The 20,610-nt window shown below is 30.1% G+C and overlaps 4 protein-coding genes across 4 annotated transcripts; 2 read left to right on the top strand and 2 right to left on the bottom strand.

The window, feature by feature from the left end:
* The first annotated feature begins 1,671 nt into the window (after positions 1-1,671).
* Positions 1,672-3,769, top strand: LOC101502004 (uncharacterized). The gene has a single exon (XM_004515805.4). It carries the CDS (start codon positions 2,094-2,096, stop codon positions 3,009-3,011), a length of 918 nt encoding a protein of 305 aa, XP_004515862.1. The 5' UTR covers positions 1,672-2,093; the 3' UTR covers positions 3,012-3,769.
* A 1,156-nt stretch (positions 3,770-4,925) lies between these two features.
* LOC101515423 (uncharacterized) lies at positions 4,926-10,495 on the bottom strand. The gene is made up of 9 exons (XM_004515844.4): positions 10,059-10,495; positions 8,216-8,832; positions 7,911-8,113; positions 7,364-7,444; positions 7,163-7,249; positions 6,933-7,065; positions 6,775-6,846; positions 5,400-5,516; positions 4,926-5,282 (listed from the first exon to the last, which is right to left on the bottom strand). The coding sequence occupies exons 1-9, from the start codon at positions 10,445-10,447 to the stop codon at positions 5,152-5,154; spliced, it is 1,830 nt and encodes a 609-aa protein (XP_004515901.1). The 5' UTR covers positions 10,448-10,495; the 3' UTR covers positions 4,926-5,151.
* A 5,456-nt stretch (positions 10,496-15,951) lies between these two features.
* On the top strand, positions 15,952-17,604 carry LOC101501680 (high-affinity nitrate transporter 3.1). Its single transcript, XM_004515804.4, has 2 exons — positions 15,952-16,376; positions 16,925-17,604. Exons 1-2 carry the CDS (start codon positions 16,247-16,249, stop codon positions 17,410-17,412), a joined length of 618 nt encoding a protein of 205 aa, XP_004515861.1. The 5' UTR covers positions 15,952-16,246; the 3' UTR covers positions 17,413-17,604.
* Positions 17,605-18,040: 436 nt separating this feature from the next.
* LOC101501360 (manganese-dependent ADP-ribose/CDP-alcohol diphosphatase-like) lies at positions 18,041-20,093 on the bottom strand. Its single transcript, XM_004515803.4, has 2 exons — positions 19,710-20,093; positions 18,041-19,225 (listed from the first exon to the last, which is right to left on the bottom strand). Exon 2 carries the CDS (start codon positions 19,188-19,190, stop codon positions 18,204-18,206), a length of 987 nt encoding a protein of 328 aa, XP_004515860.1. The 5' UTR covers positions 19,191-19,225; positions 19,710-20,093; the 3' UTR covers positions 18,041-18,203.
* Positions 20,094-20,610: the final 517 nt, after the last annotated feature.

Raw genomic sequence — 20,610 nt, forward strand, 5'->3', positions numbered from 1 at the left:
GCAGTTTTAACTACACACAATTTGAGTCCCACCAAAATATAATTATTTAGTCTTTTAAATTAAATAACATAGGTCAATTTTAATAATTTTTTAAAGATAGTTTTGATTCAACGTAGATCTTTTATTGGTTTGGATGAATATTCTCTCTTTATATACGAAGTATCAACTTCCGTTTAGCAGTAAAGTTTATTGAATACAACACAAGATAAGTTTTCTGTGCAACCCAATTTTTCTCAATACACAAGTGTCAAGTTTTATGTGCAACTCCTACATCACTTTCTTAAAGTGTTGAAAGTTCCGTATCACTTAGACAAGTCTATCAAATAACAAAACTATCACACTTACGATTTCAAAAATCACTGTAGTTTACATAATGAAGCAGATATTTTCCCCAGTGAGAATCTAGTATGAGGCATGGGTATAAAATAGTTGGATCGCTATCCAATTGTACCTGGACATATTTTTTTTTTGTCCGTTTAAGAGATAATAGATATCACAGTAAACTCACACACAACTGTAAAATCTTATATTCAAATTCGGAGCAAAATTTTCAGTTTCATAATATTGATATTTATCTGTTAAATTAAAACTTAAAGATGTGTACAACAAATTTTTATTTAGACAAGTATGGACAATTCAGGTAGCTAAATCAAAGGACAAAAGTTCAATTATTCTAAATATTTAATTTTCACTTTTTTCCCTGCATTAATCTCCTAAGTTCAATCTGCAAAATATGATAGTTGCTTACATAAAAACGCTTGAGACCAGATCTAAAACTGCAACTATAGATTCCTCAGACATTTTCTGCAGCTATCACTCCATAGATTCCTTTCCCATGCTTCTTTGAATTGAAGTAAAAAAAAAAGGTAGGGTAAAAACATTAAAAATATGACAAGTTCACATGCTTCGGAATAGAAAAAGCTCAACTCTGATGAAAGTTACTATATTTGAAATAAATTTATAGATTAACATATATATTGAGTTATCTTAAATAAAATAATATATAAGTTTAATAACATAAAGAATCATCAAGTAAAACGAAAAAACGGAATAAACCTAAGGTTGACCGTTTGGAGTGCTTTTCCGCCTAGCTCCACTAATGTAACTGATTTTTATCATTCATAAACTTAAATTGGGTACTTAGGCTAATCCTAATCGAATGTCACATGCAATCCTATTACAGAGATACTTTCAAACAAGGAATAAAATATGATGACACCTTGCATTGGAAAGCCAACCCTCACAACTATACTTGGTCTTTCTCCTAACAGTTTTGACCGGTTATTTTTGACCTTATCATGTGATGTTATGAATAAATCAGCCCAAGTTTGTGAAAATCTATACACCAAATCTGATGAAAAATGGTTTCTATGCATCTAACTATAACTTGAAGTAAGCACTTTTGAATATAGTATAAATAAAGCAACCTTGGATTCTAAAAAGTTAGTACAGATTAAAGTTTCCAACTTAAAAAGGTAAATTTTAACCCCCAATAAAAAATTATTAAAAAATGTGTCAATTAAAAATGAGAGATACTAGACAAAGAGATGCATAATATAAAAAGAGGCGTTCTTTCACTCACTCTCACTCACTAACTAATGTCCATTTGCCAGTTTGAAAATCATTACTTTTAATTCCCATTAATAATAGGAAAATATTTTTCAGACACAAACACAGTTTATTTATACAATTTTTGGTTTTAAGTTATTTTTTCTCTAAATTACACAGCTGTTAATTAATAATAATAATAATAATATAATAATGCCAAGAATACCTCTGGCACCATCTATTATTATTCATTCACCTTGTGAGTAAGATCTCTCATCTCTCACTCTCTTCATGAGTACTTGTTAAAATTCCCCTCAATCTATTTTCCTCTTTCATGTTCCACTTCTCATCTCTACTACTATATTTCCCTAACACACTCTAGTCTAGTCTCTAGATTCACTCAATGTTTTAAAAATAGTGCTCCTTTCATTAATCCGAACTAGGACATCAAAGTTTTTTATGTATTTGATCACACTTGATCGTGATTCTCTGCAATATCAAACACTTGTTTCACACCTTATAAGATAATTGTGCAGTGAACAAAGATGCAAGACTCAATAGGTATTCCAGCATGCTTTTCATCATCAGAGAAGCTAAGCGACGATCACAGCGGGGTGAGTCGTGCTGGTCAGAGCGTTTACATGTCAGTATATAGAACAAAGGTTGCTGATCACTGCCGTTTGATAACCATCACATGGTGCAAAAATTTGTTACTTCATGGGCTATCAATATCAGTTGAAGGCCCAGAAGGAGAAGCCCAATATAGCTGCAAGGTTGAACTAAAACCATGGTACTTTTGGAGAAAACAAGGTTCCAAACGGTTTTTAGTAGAAGGTAAAGCTGTTGATGTTTTCTGGGACCTTAAAGCTGCTAAGTTCAATGGTGAAACAGAACCAACTTCAGAATACTATGTAGCTGTTGTTTGTGATGAAGAGGTTGTTCTTCTTGTTGGTGATTTGAAGAAAGATGCTTATAGAAGAACAGGTTGTAGACCAGCACTTATTGATCCTATATTGGTTTCAAAGAAAGAGCATATTTTTGGGAAGAAAAAGTTTTCAACTAGAGCTAAGTTTCATGAGAAGGGTAAGTGGCATGAGATTTCAATTGAATGTAAGAATAGAGGAAATGGTGATTGTGTTTATGGATCAGTTCAGCCAGAGATGGAGATAAGAATTGATGGTCATTTGGTGATTCATGTGAAGCATTTGCAATGGAAGTTTAGAGGTAATGAATCGGTTCATCTTAGTAAAATGAGAATAGAAGTTTATTGGGATGTTCATGATTGGTTATTTAGTCCTGGTTTAAAACATGCTTTATTTATTTTTAAGCCAATTTTGTCATCAACTTCTTTAAGTTCTTCTCCATTATCAACTCAAGCTAGGAATTGTGAATCAGTGGAGGGGTTTAGTGTAAGTGGTTCAACGGAGTTTTGTTTGTTTCTTTATGCTTGGAAGGTTGAATGAAATTAAAAGGGTCATGTCAATTGTCATGTACTATTCATATCTTTATCAAAGCCAACAAAATAAAGTTCTGAAATGAAATGGGTCACCAAATTATGGAAAAATAATGGAATGGTGAGGATGCATTGACTGATTGAAAATTGAAAATTGAAAAGCCAGGCACGTGGGGCCAAAATGAGTTAGTTACAACTATGGTGTTCAACTTGTATGGATTTCTTACTACATCTGCATGGTACAACAATTGTGAGAATATTAGTTTTTGTGAGAAAGAGCTGTTGTAGAGTATTTAAGTATGTGTTGAACTAATTAGCATAATTGGACAAGATAGATTGTATCACAATCACAATCACACATGTTCAATAATTCTCCATCTAGAGCTATATTAGCCTCGTACATTGGAAATGTTATTTCTTGATCTGATCTTGGTAAATGAGCTATAATTATAAATCTTTCTTCAAACCGAGGTATGTGTTATCTAAATTTTGTATTATCACAGAAATATAGATAAGTATTAAGCTGAATGTCTGTATTTGCGTGTAAAATGTTGAAGCATGTGATGTGATGGAAAACTGTGTTTCCGGGATGATAGGAAGGGTGTTTGGTGATGTGTTGTAGAAATAAGAATGCAATAATCCATGTATTTGCACATCACACGCATATTAATACTTTTTTTTCCCTCTTGTAGTTGGATTATCTGTATCTTGTCAACATTATTGCTTAGCTGTATAAGTTCATTAATCTATTATTTACTATTCCATGAATTATAATTTATAGTTTACAATTTGTAAGAATGGTCCAAGCTAGCATGTACGATAAAAGTAGTACATGATATTTTCATCTGTTCAAGGAAAGAACAGAGTAGATTTACGTCAAGTCTGAAATCAAGTTGAGATATTAATACATAAATATTAGGTCTGAATAATTTTTAATTAATTTAAATTAATATCCGCCAAACTTAACCGACTGACTAGTAGGCACAAGCATTTTTTGTTTGTGTTTGATTTTAAATAAAGATTATATAAAATTGATTATAATTAAAATTCAGTGGATTGTAAAGTGGTTTATGTTTAATTATAAAAGTGGATTCAACTACAAATTAATAATCATATTTAGAAGTAAAAGTTACAAATTTCAACTTCCTGTTAAGATTCACTTCAAAAACATAAACAATTCTATTCAATACTATATATCAAAATTAATTTTGGATTAATTTGTCAAATTCATCCATGAAATTATCACACTCTCTTCAAATTGGTCTTTATAGAAACTTACTATACAATCCTTAAACTATTCACATTTATTCATGAAGTATTCACCAAAAAGTTATTGTATTCAATTAATATGATACACAAATTTAATAGATGTTTGATATAGGGTGAATCACTGTAATTTTTTAAATCTCACACATAATTATTACTATTATAGATTAGTATGCTAGAGTTTTGTTTAAAAAATCCTATATCAATTCACATGCAGAGTGGTAATTTTTCTAAGATACAGATGGGATGCATGCACCATAAACTGCACTATTATTAGAGAGACAGCATCATTTTCTCGGGATAATTAATCACAGATTTGTTCGTTGGAGGTCAAACTCAAAAGAGCAATGAGCTTATCATCAACAACAAAATTCTGTCATTTTTCTTGCAGCAGTTGAAGCGATTTTGACCCGAGGGCCATAATTGAACTACGTCAATATCAAAAACAATAATAATAATAACAAAGGTAATCCGAGTTCATTTACCATTTAAAGAAATAAGTGATTAAGCTCAAATGATTAATGAACTTTAATTAAGAACGAATTGTTTAAAAAAATCCGAGTTCGAATTCTAACTGAAACAATTCTTAATCAGACTTTACTTACCTCTTAGTTGAACTATATATTACTAAGGTCACATTCCCATAAAAACCAGAGAGTTAAAACCAAACCAAAAATAATTGGCAGGCCCATATGTTATTCCTTCAACCGCAATTACTGCATAAAATCTGAATCCTAACCAGGCTCATATATATCTTCACGAATGTCCCAAGCATCAAGGGGAAAAAAGCAAAATTTGTGATGGGATTCTCATTTGAATTACAGCAATTTATTCAATTTTGAATTTTGCAAAACTTAAGTTGCCATTTGCATAGATGGTAGAGATCATTTAGAACCAAATCCAAACCACCTTGCCAAGAAGAACTTATTTTTCCCACGAGAGGCTTCCTTTTCTGCATTTGATGATGCTCCTATAGTAGGACTTGGAGATTGCATAAGTGGCGTTGCAAGTTTAACTGCAATGATAATAAATATTGTTACCACATTTATAGTTGGAACAAGGCAAAAAAATAGACTTACTAAGAATAAGTTTAAATCGAATTTATTTATCAAATCATCAGTTCAAAATATACCTTTTGCTTCCATGGAATTTGTTTTTGAACTTCGCATGGTAGTTTCACGGTCAGATGTAGAGCTTAACTTTCTCTCGCAAACTTTATGCTCCATGTTTCCTTCACTGTTTTGGTCACCTATGGTTACACAGAATAATAAAGGAAATAAGTGTAACATCTTATAATGTTCAAAACTATGGATATCTTAATAATAACTATTCTATTGTACGCACACACAAAAACTATTCAATTGTGTCCTTAATGCTTTCAGTTTTGTGGTTCCTTTAAGAAAATAAGGTTCCAAATCCATGGTAGTGAAATACGCTGTTCAATTTAATCTTTTCTAGGAGTGCTATATTAGAGATTCTCGCTTAAAAATTCTCCCACCTAATAGCGTTGAGAGGATCTGGTGGAGGACCCTGCCCAATTAAAGTTCCGTGGAGTAAAAGTCGCAGAGGATATCACCTCTTGAACAGTGGTTGTATTGTTAGTAGCCCACATTGGAGAGGGCAAACCTTTGGACATATTCTCCAAACATTTGGTGTTTTCATCGAGAGTATTGACTTCTCAAAAAGGGCTATCCACAAAAGGGTTTTGATAGGTGGCGTACTCTCACAAGATAACGTTGAGTGGAGTGTCTCCGAGTGAAGTGTAGTGGAGCAAAATTCATCGAAGATGTCGACTCTAGAGCAGTGGAACATTGTTAGGAGTCCTGGATTGGATAGTCTCGCCTAAAAAGTAAGCCTTTTTAACCAAAAGGCTCTTCCACCTAATAAATTACTCTTTTGAATTGAACTCTCTCTTTGAACTTATTATCCTAATATTTAGTGTTTTCATTAAGAGGGATGATTTCTCAAAAACTGAAGTATTTTGACCAATGGAGAGTCTCACGTAAAAAATGAGGCTTATAAGTGAAAATGTTGGGCTGAATGCTCACTTTGGGCTTATGCTCCCAATTGAGGTAGAGAAATATTACCTATTGGCATAAGAATTTTAAAAGATCAATGAGAACACCACCACCTTTTAAAACATTTCATGTAAAATACTTCAATTGAAAGAATCTGGGTTTAATCCTAGCAGACTTGAAGAAAAAGTAAGCTAGATATTGAGAGTGGGTTTGACATTGTTGAGTTTTCATATTAAAAGTCACCTCTTCTTAATTCATATAGCCTAACAAAACAACCACACACAAAAGTGTAGAGCCACGAGAGATTTCAGGACACAAACGTTTATCAGGCAAAGTTGCATATTGCAATTTCAATATCAAAGTAACCAGAAAATATTCAAAGCAACCAGGCCAGAGGCAACGTCACGGTTCTTTGATTTTGCAATTTATAAAAGCATCTAATAGTATGTATGGAGAAATTTGGTATAGAGCACAGACATTTATACTTACTTTCATCAGGGTGCTTCCAATAGTTATGGTTCAAAGATTCCACAAAAGAAGATGATTTTTGGTCTTGCGTCACTACAAGGAACCAAAAACAACTTAAACGTTGAACTTGATTATCTATAAGTACTCCTTTTAAATATGTGGAAAAACATAAAACTTACACTGATCAAATAAAGCATATCGGTAGTTTGGGGCTGAGCCAACCAATAGCAGCTGGACTGCCTCTGCATCTCTTGTCATCGATAGTGTTGCAGAAGCTTTTAGATTCTGTGTGTCTAGCAGAATACCAGCAAGCTGAAAAATAATACATAATCATAGAGTATTATAATCTTATTCTAAAATGTGCAAAAAGTACTTGTCTAGAAATTAATTAGGAATGCAATGAATTTACCAATAGTTTCTTCAGCACAGAGTTCTGAAGTAGATCATATGCATCCTCACAATAATTATCTGTAAGAACTGTGCATTGAGATCCAACCTGGAGAACAAAATAAGACATTAAATTAATTCCAACGCATGTGCACATTGCCTTGGGATCAAACTAGTTTTTAAAGTTAATTTTGAGATTCATCAATTACTCATGAGAACCAACCTCGCCAGTTGCACTTAAGATATCTTGTCCAACCATGAGGACTCTCAGTTTTCCTGTCATCAAAAGACTTTCCATGTCCACCTGCAAACAAGCTTCAGCACCAAGTTAACAAAGTAAAAGCCTACCATTATATATACAATGTCCTTCAAACATTTTCAAGTGATCATGAGATACACATAACTTTGCTGTTTAACTAAGTAAATCCTCGCACCTGCTTTAAGGTTGCAATTGCTATAGGCCGATAGATTGACATAAATAAAAAATTTATTTCTTAATTTAACGGTCTACATTTGATTGCACTGTACAGTCAGGCGGTAGAGAATCTATACATGTTTATTCAACCAAATACAAAACCATATAGCAAGGCAATGACAAGTATACAATTATAGCCAAATAAAAATTTTCAAGGCACAACTCAAGTAATTGAACTTAGACATTTAAGTAGTTTGAAAAGGAGGTTCAAAGCCTGAGTCGCTAACATAACATATTAACTCCTGTACTTAACATTTGGTTATAAAAATATCCAAAAAAGAAGAAGAAAGTTGACCTCATCAATGAAAAGCAATGAGGTTGCATCAAGACTAGCATGATGAAACAGCCATGCTGCTTGCTTGAGCTTACACATATCACCTCTCTTCACATTCATCACAGGCACCACCACCGTGCCCTCATTTCTACCATCATCATTCTCTCTCTGCCTATAACCCGACAACCATGCATGGCAAATGGCAGCCACCATCGACGCCGTACCTGCACAACACAAAAGAAAAAAGAAAAAAAAAAACTTCATCACTTTCCAGCATTCCAACAATCACATCATCCACAAAAACAAAATATCACTTTTTCACTGACTGTTAGAATGTCCAGAAAGCACGATATTGGCATTTCCACGAATCTCTCCCTTCGAGAATCTCTGAAACAAATTCCTCTGCTCTTTCAAAAAGCCGTTGAGGCTATACTCTTCCGTCGCTTCTTCGGCCTTTGCAACATGCGTCACCGGCTCAATTTTCTCCCACGAGCATGTCGAAGATGATATCGTTCTCCGGTGAGCGGATTCGACGAGGTTCCTCGGTGGCGACAGAGGTAGAGTCGAAGCGGACGTAGGTTGTGTTCGTTGGTTTGAATTATCCTGCGACGGGACAGAAGTCTTGAAAGTTCTTCGGGAATTATAATTAGGGGGTTGGATCCCCTGCGGGTTGGGTGCAGTGGAGGGTTCGGTTTGGAAGCGAGATTTTCGAGGAAGAGGCTGGCGAGGAGGGAGGGAATCGGGAGAAGGTGGTGGCGTGATGTTGCTATTATTATTATTATTATTATTGGGTTTGAGGATGTTGGAAAACCATTTGTGAACCGCCGTTGCAGGGGATCCGTCTCCATGTAATGAAGGTTGGGTAAAGGTGTCGGATTTGTTACGACTGTGTTTTGCTGTTTTTGAGAGTATCTCGTCACTGATCCCTTCCGCTGTTCTGTATCTGCTTCACATTATACAATCAAATCACTTTTATCCACTTCAATCAAAGACATTTAAAATCTTTCTTTTTTCTTCCTTTCAATCAGGAGAGGAGAAAAATATTCAACATAACTAAAAAATTATTTAAAATATCTGATATCCCCTATTAATTTAACATAATTAAAAAATCATTTAAAATCTGTCTCATATTTTCTCTTCTCCGTTAAAAGTTATTTCCTATGCTTTAAGGGTTTTTTTGTTTCAATGAATGGATATATTTTAATAGAGGGAAGTGGAATGGAGGGGAATAAGAGAATTAGATACATGATTGGCTTAAAATAGAGGATAAGAAATTTTAAACAATTGTGTAAGTATGAGCATTAACAATCGTTGTTAGTTATATGACCGTAATACATTGCAACTTATAAGTAATAATTAAAGGGGTCATTTAATCTCTCACAAAATCAAATAAAAATGCCTTTTGTTCTCTGCAATAAAATTCAACGGTATAAATATGTTGGATGAACATAAAAGATAATAACATAATCCAATAACAGGGGTTAAATATGTATTTATTCTCAGTAAGATTTCAACATTTTAATTTTAGTTTATGTAAAATAAAATATAGATTTTATTTTCTTAAAATTATTATGTATGTGGTTTTAATCTCTACGATTAAATAACATATACTTTTTAGTGAATTTTTTTTAATTGGACTTACAACAATATAAAAAGTTCTTTTACAAAAATTAACTTAAAATTCGACTTTTAAATTCATATTTTTATTACTTTTATTTTTAGTTTTTAACATTTAAAAAATTTATATTTAATTCATTTTAAATTAAAAAAATTATAGAGAAACTTTTTATAATATTTTAAACATGTCGTAAAAAAATTATTCAAAAAATTTAATTTTGAAAGTCAATTAAAAATAGTTCATTTTATCATAGACTAAAAATATTTGCTAAATAATTTTATAAGGATTAAAAATTAAATTTTTATTTTCTAGAAATTAAAATTTATTGTAGAAAAATTTATTGATTGAAATTGACATAAATGGTTCTACCTTTTGAATCATAAGTAAGTTACACCAACAAAAGTAAAATAATTACAACATCAACAACCTGAGCTTATATAAGGGACCTAGTCCATAAAAAAAGAAATAATTTTCAATTGTTGTAGCTGAGCCACACAAAAACAAAGTCATTTAATAAGTAAATAGACAATTAAAGAGAAGAATGTTAGTACCTTCTAGCGGACCTAGTCCTAGAGAGTTCCTCCGTTCGATGGGAAGATGGTGATGATGATGCAAAGCGAGGGGAACCTAAAAGGCGTCCAGGAGACTCACTACGTGAAGGAGAAGAAGCAACCATGCGTCTTGCTTCTTGCAACCACTCTTGTGTCAACCTTGCACTATTACTTCTAGTACTATCATCAAAACCATCATCATCATCATCCATGCCTCCAACACCACCAGTGAGATCATAGGTTTTTTTGTGAGTGTCTGCTGTCCCAAAAAACATGTCGTTCATGAAATCAGTGAGGTCAGGTGGTGGTTCTTCTATGTGCAGTGTCTTTGCCATCTTTTTTTGTAGATTTTGTGACCCTTTACGCTCTCTGTTTAACCTTCGCTCCATTGACACACACTCTTACAACCTACTACTATGTTGCCTTGTTTGTGGGTTATTAAAATTGGTAGAACATAGAAGATATCACTTTGACCATGTAAATAATATGGCCGGCATTATTGCTAATTGTCTTCTTCTTTGTCTTTCTATCTAACATCAACTGCTCTCATTAAGGATGTTATTCACATTTGTTTCATGCATCGTCATTTGATTCATATTAACTATACTAATTAATAGATTTTAATTATAATAATTATATATTTCATTTTTATTATAATTATCTATAAAACTATGTTCATAAATAATTGTTATATAATGTAAAACATTTTACATAATACATCACAATTAAATTTATGTTTCATTGTTCGGTTTAATTGAGTTTTTTTTCCATCCTTTCTATGACGGTAAAAGTGATCATCATATTGTTAATAAAAATAAATAATAACAATAGAAAATATGAAATGTGATAAAATAAAATATGAGACACTAGGAAGAAGTGAAAAATAAAGAATTATTGATTTAAAAAAACAAAAGACTATATTTTGAAGTTTAATCATGAACTTTGAATAATATACTTTAAAACAAATAGACGATATCTAAGTATGTGTTTTTACTGTCATGAAATTGATTTTGAATAAATTAATATTTTAAAATAATTAAATCACTTTTTTAGTATTTTATCTCAAGGTGTTTTATTGTGAAAATTATCTCTAATAGCTTTGATTGTGCCTTAAAGGGGTATTCTAATGTTGTTACAAACAATAATCATGTTTAGATATATTTAAGTGTTCAGTTAAATTGGATAAGAATTTTAATGCTCCAACTGTTTTCTTAAATTTCAAATCTCAACTTCATTTTTAAGTTGTCACTTTTTTATTCTTTTTATTTATTATTTGTTGTTTTTAAAGTTCAACGTAATATTAATTATTGTTTTCTCAAGATTATCGCTTACTATTTATTATAAACAGAAAAAAAAGAGAAATAAAATAATAAATAATTAAAAATTATTATAAATAAAAGATAAATAATTTTATGATAAAATAACAAAACTTATTAATTTCATTAATATGCATAAATAATTTAAAAGTACGATTAAAAAAGAACATAAGTAGTAATATTTTGTATTTAATTACGTAAATGTAAGTTAAACAATAATTTTAATTTTAATGCTCAAATTGCTTTCTCATTACATAAGCTTTAAATCTCAAATTTAAGTGATAATACATTTTGTATATACTCCAAAATTATGATAGTCATTCACCAAAATATGTGGCAAACCAATTTTGTGGTTCTAATATTACTTTCAAATATCGCAAAAGTGAATTTAAAAAAAAAAAAAAAAAACAACTTTTTTATAGTGTATTTGGTTTTACTGAAGGAAAAATTAATTTTGTATAGTTAGTTATGGCTAAAATTGAATTTAATGCTAATCAATTTTTGAATCTATTCACCAAAATGAAAATTGAATAAAAAATTTGATATTGATTTCTATTAAATGGAGTTTAAAATATCAACCTACAAAATAGAATTTAGATGAGCAAATTTTTAAATAAAAAAAAAATCAGTTTTGGAGTCAAGAAAAATCTATTAAAAAATATCTAAACAATAAATTATGATCAAAATTAATTTACATTTTATAAGCGTAATTCCAAACATTCGCCTAGAATAATTAGGATATAATTTCATTAAAAAAAATAGCATACAAAAGCCACCTTTAGTTTATTGAAATGTTATTAGAGATTTGAATAAAATAGTGTTATTAGGGAATTGTGGTGTCCCCCCCCACCACTTTTACCTTTCACCCTAGTCATATGAAAAAGACCATACCCTAGTCATATGAAAAAGACCATACCCTTAATTTTATGTATAAAAATCTCAAAAAAATTCTACTTTCATTTTTTCATTCACTTCCTTCGAAACTTTTAAATATTCGAACTTGACCCTACCAAACCTTCGAAAGTTTGAAACCTCCGAAATTAAAAAGTAAGACAAAACTCGAACATTTCAAATATTCGAAACTGTTTTTTATCAGATTTTCGAAAGTTTGTACGATGATGAAACTTTCGAAGTATATTTTTTCCATAAATAATGAAACTTTCGAAAGTTTTGTTGAACAAGAAAGTTTCGAAATACAGAAACTTTCTAAGAAGATAAAAATTTCGAAATGCAAAACTTTCGAAATTTGTTCAGTTTCGAAAATTTGGTATTCATGGAAAGTTTCAAAATGCATTTTTATTAGTAATAAATAGTAATACATTTATAGTAATCAATTTGATATCTAATTTCGGAAGTTTTAGTAATTTTTTAAAAAAAATTGGAAGTTTCGAAACTTCTCAAATTTTCGAAATGAAATTACTTCGAAGGTTTGAAATTTTTGAAGTATATGTGCTTCGGAAGTTTCAAATTCATCCAAACTGCCGAAACTTTATGGAAAATACACTTCGAAAATTTCATATTCATCCAAAGTTTTGAAAAATTCTGGAATATTTCATTTCGAAGGTTTGGTATTTTTCCAAAGTTTCGAAATTAATACTTTTTTCTGCATAATTATATTTCGAAAGTTTTCAATTTCACAAAATTTTCGAAAGTTGGGGGTGGAAAACTGAAATGGAAATTCTTTTTATAATTTTATACAAATTAAACAAGGGCAAAATAGTGTTTAAAAAATTTGGGGGAGTGAGAGGTAAAATTGGAGGGTGTACGGTAAAAACACTTAAATATATTTGATGCCAATTTTGAAACAGTTTAAGGGATTGTTAACATTATTTGGTTGGACACACTTCAGTTTTTAATGAACAAATTTGGTTTGGTTGGATGTAAATATGTTTGGCTTATTCAGTAATAAATTTAAGGGTAAAATTACTTTTAGAGTTAAAAATTATACATTATATTTTTAAATTAAATTAATTTAAAAATAAAATCAATTCTACTTAAATATATTAAACTTATCAAAATTAATTATGCACACTTGTAATCATTTTTAAACATTTTAAAAGTAGAATCAAACATTAGGCTCGATGGCTTAGAATTGGTTCTGAATTTCACTGTATTGTAATAGGTTTCTTCTCACTACTATTTCTAAAATAAATTAGTAATTATATACTTAAAAATAAATCTATCAACATGAAGAATAATTGCTCAAATACGCTGTATAGCTACATATAACAGAAAATGCACTACATATATTATAGGGTCTTATATTTTCTCAAAATGATGATGAATATTATTCTAAATTTTTTAATTCTCTTTTTTTTTAAATAATTTTAAAAAAATACTTATATGCCTTAGCATTTCTAAAAGAAATACAAAAATATTTAATTATGCACATTTTAAAATACAAAAGACTAGTTTGAGAAAAAAAAAAGTATTATAATTATAATTAAATAAGATAAATAATAAAAAATAGATTTGTCCAAATATTTTATTTATTTTTAGTTCTTATTTTAAAAAAAAAAATTGTAAAAAAACTTATTGTTTCGTCAAACTAGTTTATATAAAATGATAATAAAGAATGAACGTGTGAAGAGATTAAAAACACATCTATTTTTATAAAATCTAATATAATTTTTTTTAGAGAAGAGATTAAAACATATCTAATTTTTATAAAAACTAACATAATATTTTTAGAGAAGAGATTAAAAACATATATAATTCTTAATTAAATAGATTCAAATTCAATGCATATTAAATTCACTTTTGTGTTGCTGTTGAGTCAATATAATAATTTCCTAGACTTCGAGGATGATCTAACATCTTTGTATTATTTTTGTTATACGACCAACCAAATTGTGAATAAAAAAATTTAAAAGGGGAATGAATAGGGATAGGGAGGGGGAGGAAAGTAAACGTAACAATAGTTTGCTTTGGCTCTTTTGCAAGTGTACAGCTCTGGGTGACGTCTATGCCCTATACAGTAAGTAAGTATACACATCTTGCCTGCTTGCCCTTTCCGAGACATAAGAGGACTAAACAAATAGAACAACAATATGTAACCTCAAATGGGAAGGGAGGAATAATAATCCAATTAATTAATTATACACATAACTAATAGATCTAATTAATATATATTTAACATAAAGAATATATATACGTTTCGTTCAATCATTATTAAATTTTTTAAGATGTTTTTTTTTTATTATTATAATTTTATTTAAAGTCATAATAATAAATAGTTATAATTTATAATATATTAATAGTATAAAACTATGACAATAAATAATTACACTCATTATAAATTATTATAATTGGATTTGGATGAACTTGAGATTCTTTTTAACTAACTATTTCCGCAAATATCTGAGATAGACAAAATATCAATGCTCTATTTGGCAAACGAAAGACTATAAACTACTTTGATTATGACTTTTTGATAGTTTAGATTAGAATTAAAATATTTACAAAGAGCTAAATATATTGAACCAATAGCTGATATATATATTTTAATTATATTATAAATACGAAGTATCTTTCGTTATTCTTCAGATATTAATTTATATTAAGAAATCTACCAAACATTTCTTAAAAAATAAAAATCTACCGAACATATATGGTTTGCTATTGTCTCTCAAGAAAATTTTCTCTATACAATATTCATAAATTAACTCCTCATTTGTTTATTTCGAATCTATTTAATTAAGTTGTTTTATTTTTCTCTGACTAACAAAGTTTAAAAAATAATTGTCTTACATACCTTAGATAGTGTTACAATGAAAGGTAGTTTTAGTCATTTATTTTTATTAATTTATAAAATTAGTTATTTTATTTTAAATTTTCATAATTTTAATTATTTATTTTAATTTTTTAACTAAAAAAATAACGATATGATACACTTAAAAAAATATAACATATGATATGATAATATATAAGGATTAATGTCCATAAAATTACAATAAAACTCTTTAAAAATTTAACTTTCAACTTCAAAAGTTGTTTATTTTTATAATTTAATTAATGACGTTTGAATACTTAATGTATCTAAATGATTCTATATTATGAAATTGTATGTTCTGTCATTTAAAATATATTAAATCCTCAATTTTTAGTTTAAAAAACTGAAGAAATAATCAAAACTGTCGATTTTTAAAATATGAGACCAATTCCATGAATCGATTAAAATAGATAAACCAAAATTACAATTAAGTCTAAAGAATATTACTACCTTCACCTAATTATAAGAATTTTTCTTCTTCTTATTTATAAGAAAAGTTGCGATTTAAAAATATTTTTATTGTTTAAGTGATTTTTTTTATCCTCATTTAATATTTATCTTTTAAATATTAGTAAATGTATATAATATCTCATACTTTTCTAATATATTTATAATAATATTTTTAAAAAGTGATAATAATAAATAAATTAATTGTTATTTGATATTCTTATAATTGGAACCAGAAAAACTGTTTTCCTAATCCACCTGTCCTAAACTGAACTATTTTCATCGGAACAATAACCTGGGTTTTAAATAGGATGACCCTTCAGAATATTAAAGGGACATCCCTAGTACCGCTTGTTTGTTTCATCCATTAATTTTCTCCTCTTTCAAACATTTTTTAAGACAATATATTGGGCATTTGGGCCTTTTGACTTCCAATGGTTGTTTTCATTACCCAAAGTCAAACCTCAATTTGTATAGAATTTTTTGGATTGTGCTCTGTATATAATGCTTTAAAATCACTGCATCTCCATTCAGATTCTTCTCAGCACATCATTCCAATTAATTGGCTGTTAATTCTCTGAAGTCCTCACCCTCTCACAGTTGACTTTTCTTTAGAAGTACTTTTTTTGTTGGAGCTGAAAACTAGAGTAACTATGGCAGCACACAAGCTTATTGTAGCATCACTTCTTCTATGCTGTTTAGCCGAAACTTGTTATGGAAAGGTTCTCTTTACTTCCTTGAAAAGAACCCTTGATGTCACCGCTTCCCCCAAGCTGGGACAAGGTAAAACACTAGAAAATTTCTATTATATATTCCCTCTAAATCAACAACAAGATTTTGTTATATTTGGGTTATGCTAGTTAAAGTAGAAGATGATGAATCATATAGGGTCGTGTTTAATTTTGATTAATAAACTTTAAGAAAAAGTCACTTTTTTTCTTTAATTTTGATTTGTATGTACTTCTAAACATAAAATAAGCTAATCCACCTTGATTTATGTACTTATGTTCCTTCCTCCTTAATTTGAATAATCTCATATGCCACAATGAACAATTCTAGAGAAAAATTGCGCAAATTTTTATGGATTAGGATATTATAGCTCCATAATTTTATGAACTGATGTGCTGTTTACTAAAGTTTTAAATTGAGGAACATTACAATTTTTAATTTATATTTCATAGAATCACAACTAAATATGTGACCGTATAAATCAAAAACCTCAAATGTCATATCCTAGATTGCGGTTGCTTAATTATTTTTTATAAAAAAAAGATGTTAAATACTCTTTCAAGCTATAGTAAATTTTGGTATGAAATGAAATATGTATGCAGTTCTACTAGCCGGCGAAGACAAAATCAGTGGGACATGGGTTCTAAACAAGACCTTCCCAGCAGGGACAGACTCTTCCTACAAAACCATAAAGCTAAAGTTATGCTACGCGCCAATAAGCCAACGAGACCGCGCGTGGAGAAAGACAGAAAACGAACTATCTCGTGACAAAACTTGCCCGCACAAAATGCTAGCCATGCACTACGATGCTTCCAACAAAACCGTTCACACCTTCGAGTGGTTGATTAAGAAAGACGTGCCTCAAGCCACGTACTTCATACGCGCCTACGCAGTTGACTCTAATGATGTTCAAGTGGCTTATGGCCAAACCACGAATACCAATAAGAGCACTAACTTGTTTCAGATCAATGCAATTAGTGGACGCCACATCACACTTGATATTTGCTCCATTTGTTTTAGTGCTTTCTCGGTTTTGTCCCTGCTTGTGTTCTTCTATATTGAAAAGAGAAAGGGAAAGACACAAAAGTAGTGATTCAATTTGAGTGACATAAGAAACTTTATAGTAGATTGTCTTTTTAATGCTTTTATTTCAGAATCATGAATAAAATCTCAAGGGACATGTTTTTCCCCTCTCAAAGCAAATTTCGCATCATGTAAAACATGCTCTCCGCTAAAATTTATAATATGCACAAAGTGGATTGATATTTGAATGATAAAATAATTCAATATATATGTATGATTAGGATGAGTGGAAGTATTGACTAATAAGGCTGGGGCCTGGCACCTCACTTTCTTAGGTGTAATTAAAATTTGTAAAACATGTTATTAATGCTTAATTGTACAAATGTACAAGTGACTTTAATTGAAAATGTTTCTTCTACGTTTAAGATAACTTATGCCTATTGGAAGTAAAAAAAAAATGTCAAACTACTTGGTCTAGGAAGTTTTAGCTTGCAAAATGAACTGAGCCACCTGTCAAGTAGGTTGAGAGGTCAAGTACAAAGCAATCAAATTTGCAATTTCCTAAAATAAATACACAAATAATTAAAATACTGTCATAAATAAACCATAAGAGCTAGCATCGATTTGGTCACAATCGCAACAATTTTGTTTTCCATTTATATACGAGCAGTCAAAACTTTCACAACCAAATCATATATGAGAATCCACTCACAAAGTAAATGCTTGTTGCATATTTATGAAATTCCAACTTCCACTACATAAAAAAATTCCATTGGGTAGGACTTGAATGAAGATCACAAAATATTCTCATAGTATCAATAAACCAATAGGTGTCTGACAAAAAAAAAAATAACACATCTAATGATTACAAATACCCTTTACTTTAGGATCAAAATACATGTCTGTACTCTTCATTCTGTCCGTACCATAAAGTGATATTCTGTCATCATAAGCCTCAACATATCCAAATGCATCTGTTCCAGGAGGACACTCCAAAGCAGCTTCAAGAACTCTATGGTGTATACCATGTGAATCAATGGAGTATCCACCTTTGTGATCATGTCCAGAAAAACAAACCTTCACACAATTATATTTATGTATCAAATTCATCACTTCATCATAATTCCACAACAATGCTTCCTTGGATGATGCACCAGGATATAGAGACAAATGACAAGAAACCACTACATTCTGTTTCAATTTTGTTGCTTCCTTAAGAACATTATTCAACCATTCCATTTGTTCCTTCCCAACACCTCCATTGAACATAAGAAACCTTCTTTCAAGTCCAATTAAACCAAATGGACTATTCTTATCTTCATTTGGATTCTTCTCCTTAAGAAACTTCATAGCTTCCAATGTTCTTGGATGATCTTGAGGCCAACCAATTGCACTTATATCATAACCATCAAGAACTACGAATCTATATTTGGGCACGGGCGAAAAATCATAGTAAGCATGGCCTTCAAGACTATGAATCTTCAACAAAGGAAGTAACTTGCTGCGAGGAAGATTGTATAAACAATGATTGCCAATTAAATGATATACTTTTCCATTGAATTTTTCAAATTCATCCACAACTTTCTTTACTGTGTTAAAAGACTTGTCTTTCTGACAAAACCCATCAACAATATCACCAAAATTGATCACAAACTTATGTTTTTGATGATTATTCCAATTTTGAACTGCTCTTTGTAACACAAGAATGCTATGCCTATAGTAACGAGGAACACCAAGGAATGAACGTCCATCAGGAATATCACTATACTGCACATCAGATATTAATCCAAATGAAAATAGAGGTTGTTTATCATGTGCATTTTCTAGCACATTTTCAGAACCCATGCTGTATCTATCTATGATCTTCACAAGCACCTCACCTATTCAACATGCATCACAACATCAATAAATAAATTTATTGAAACTAGTATTCAAATATGTGCAACGCACGTGAGAAATTTGTGGTAAAAAAAAAACTATGCTTAGCTGCAATAACAACGATACCAATGTAACATATTATGAAACTTGTTTAGAATGATGTCAATGTAACAACTTTATTCATTTTTAAGAAAATCTGTTAATCCTATTGTAGATCAGTTTATTTGAAGCGGAATTAATTTTCAATCATAAAATGGAAGTTTTCGAAATAGGGGATACCAAAATTCAATAATCTTAACCTAAAATTAAACTGATCTACCATGAGACATTAAGTTTAAAAGTGTCTTTGTATTGAATTATACTATTGAATATTAAGAATAATGAAATTGAAAAACAGAAAGCGCAGACGCAATAAATAAATAAATAAATAAATAAATAAATAAAAATAATGAATTGCAAAGATGAGAAAGAGAGGGAGGAACGTACTTGTGATGATGCAATGGAATTGAATTGAATTGAATGGAGTAAAAGAATGACGTAGAATGGCAATGCAGTGATATTAGGTAAAGAGGTTTTCGGAAGATCGGAAGTCCCAACTCTGTGGAAACAGAAGAAGAGACTCGAATGTGTTTTTGGAATTCGTACGTTAATGTAATGCAAAGGTCTAAAATTGTCCTTTCCAAATTGTGAAACAAGGGACTGCCACCTGTCCTCCTAAACTAGATGGTGAGCACGTTCATAATTGACATTGCAACTCACTAAACCAACCAACCAAACAGACCCCTTTACTGGAATTGCACTGCACCGTCTGCTTTCGATTTTCTTAACTCAAACGCACCAACAACAACACCAATATTATCAATTGAAACTAATCTTTTTTTTTTCCTGGAAAAAAGGAACTAAATGCTATTGAAGAAGAGATCAGTTACGTAATCTAATTTATTAATATTTTATTTGGGATTCAAATTTCAATTATTATAGGCGGTGAGGAAAAATAGGTAACAGAAAATTTTGTTTTATCTCGAATGTACTCAATCTATTTTACCTTAAATTAATTGGACTTTTCTATATTAGTTTAATCATATACACTACAAGTAAACAAGTTTTATATGGATATTAACATTAACATACCATAATATTCGAATAGTTTTAGATTATTTTTCTGAAATTTGGTATGATTATATTGCCATTTTTTAAATGTAAACTATAAATATACTTAACACACACATATATAGGAACAACCCAAAAAAAATTTAAGGACAAACAAGATGCAACTATAAGGACCTCTTATGTGAAAATGATATATGAGTGGATAAAATAAGAGTAAATAATTAAAAAATATATGATAATCATTCATCTTATAGAGGTAGTAGTCATCTTATAGAGA

The sequence above is a fragment of the Cicer arietinum genome, chromosome 7 (genome assembly GCF_000331145.2).
Source record: "Cicer arietinum cultivar CDC Frontier isolate Library 1 chromosome 7, Cicar.CDCFrontier_v2.0, whole genome shotgun sequence".
Taxonomy (NCBI): Eukaryota; Viridiplantae; Streptophyta; class Magnoliopsida; order Fabales; family Fabaceae; genus Cicer; species Cicer arietinum.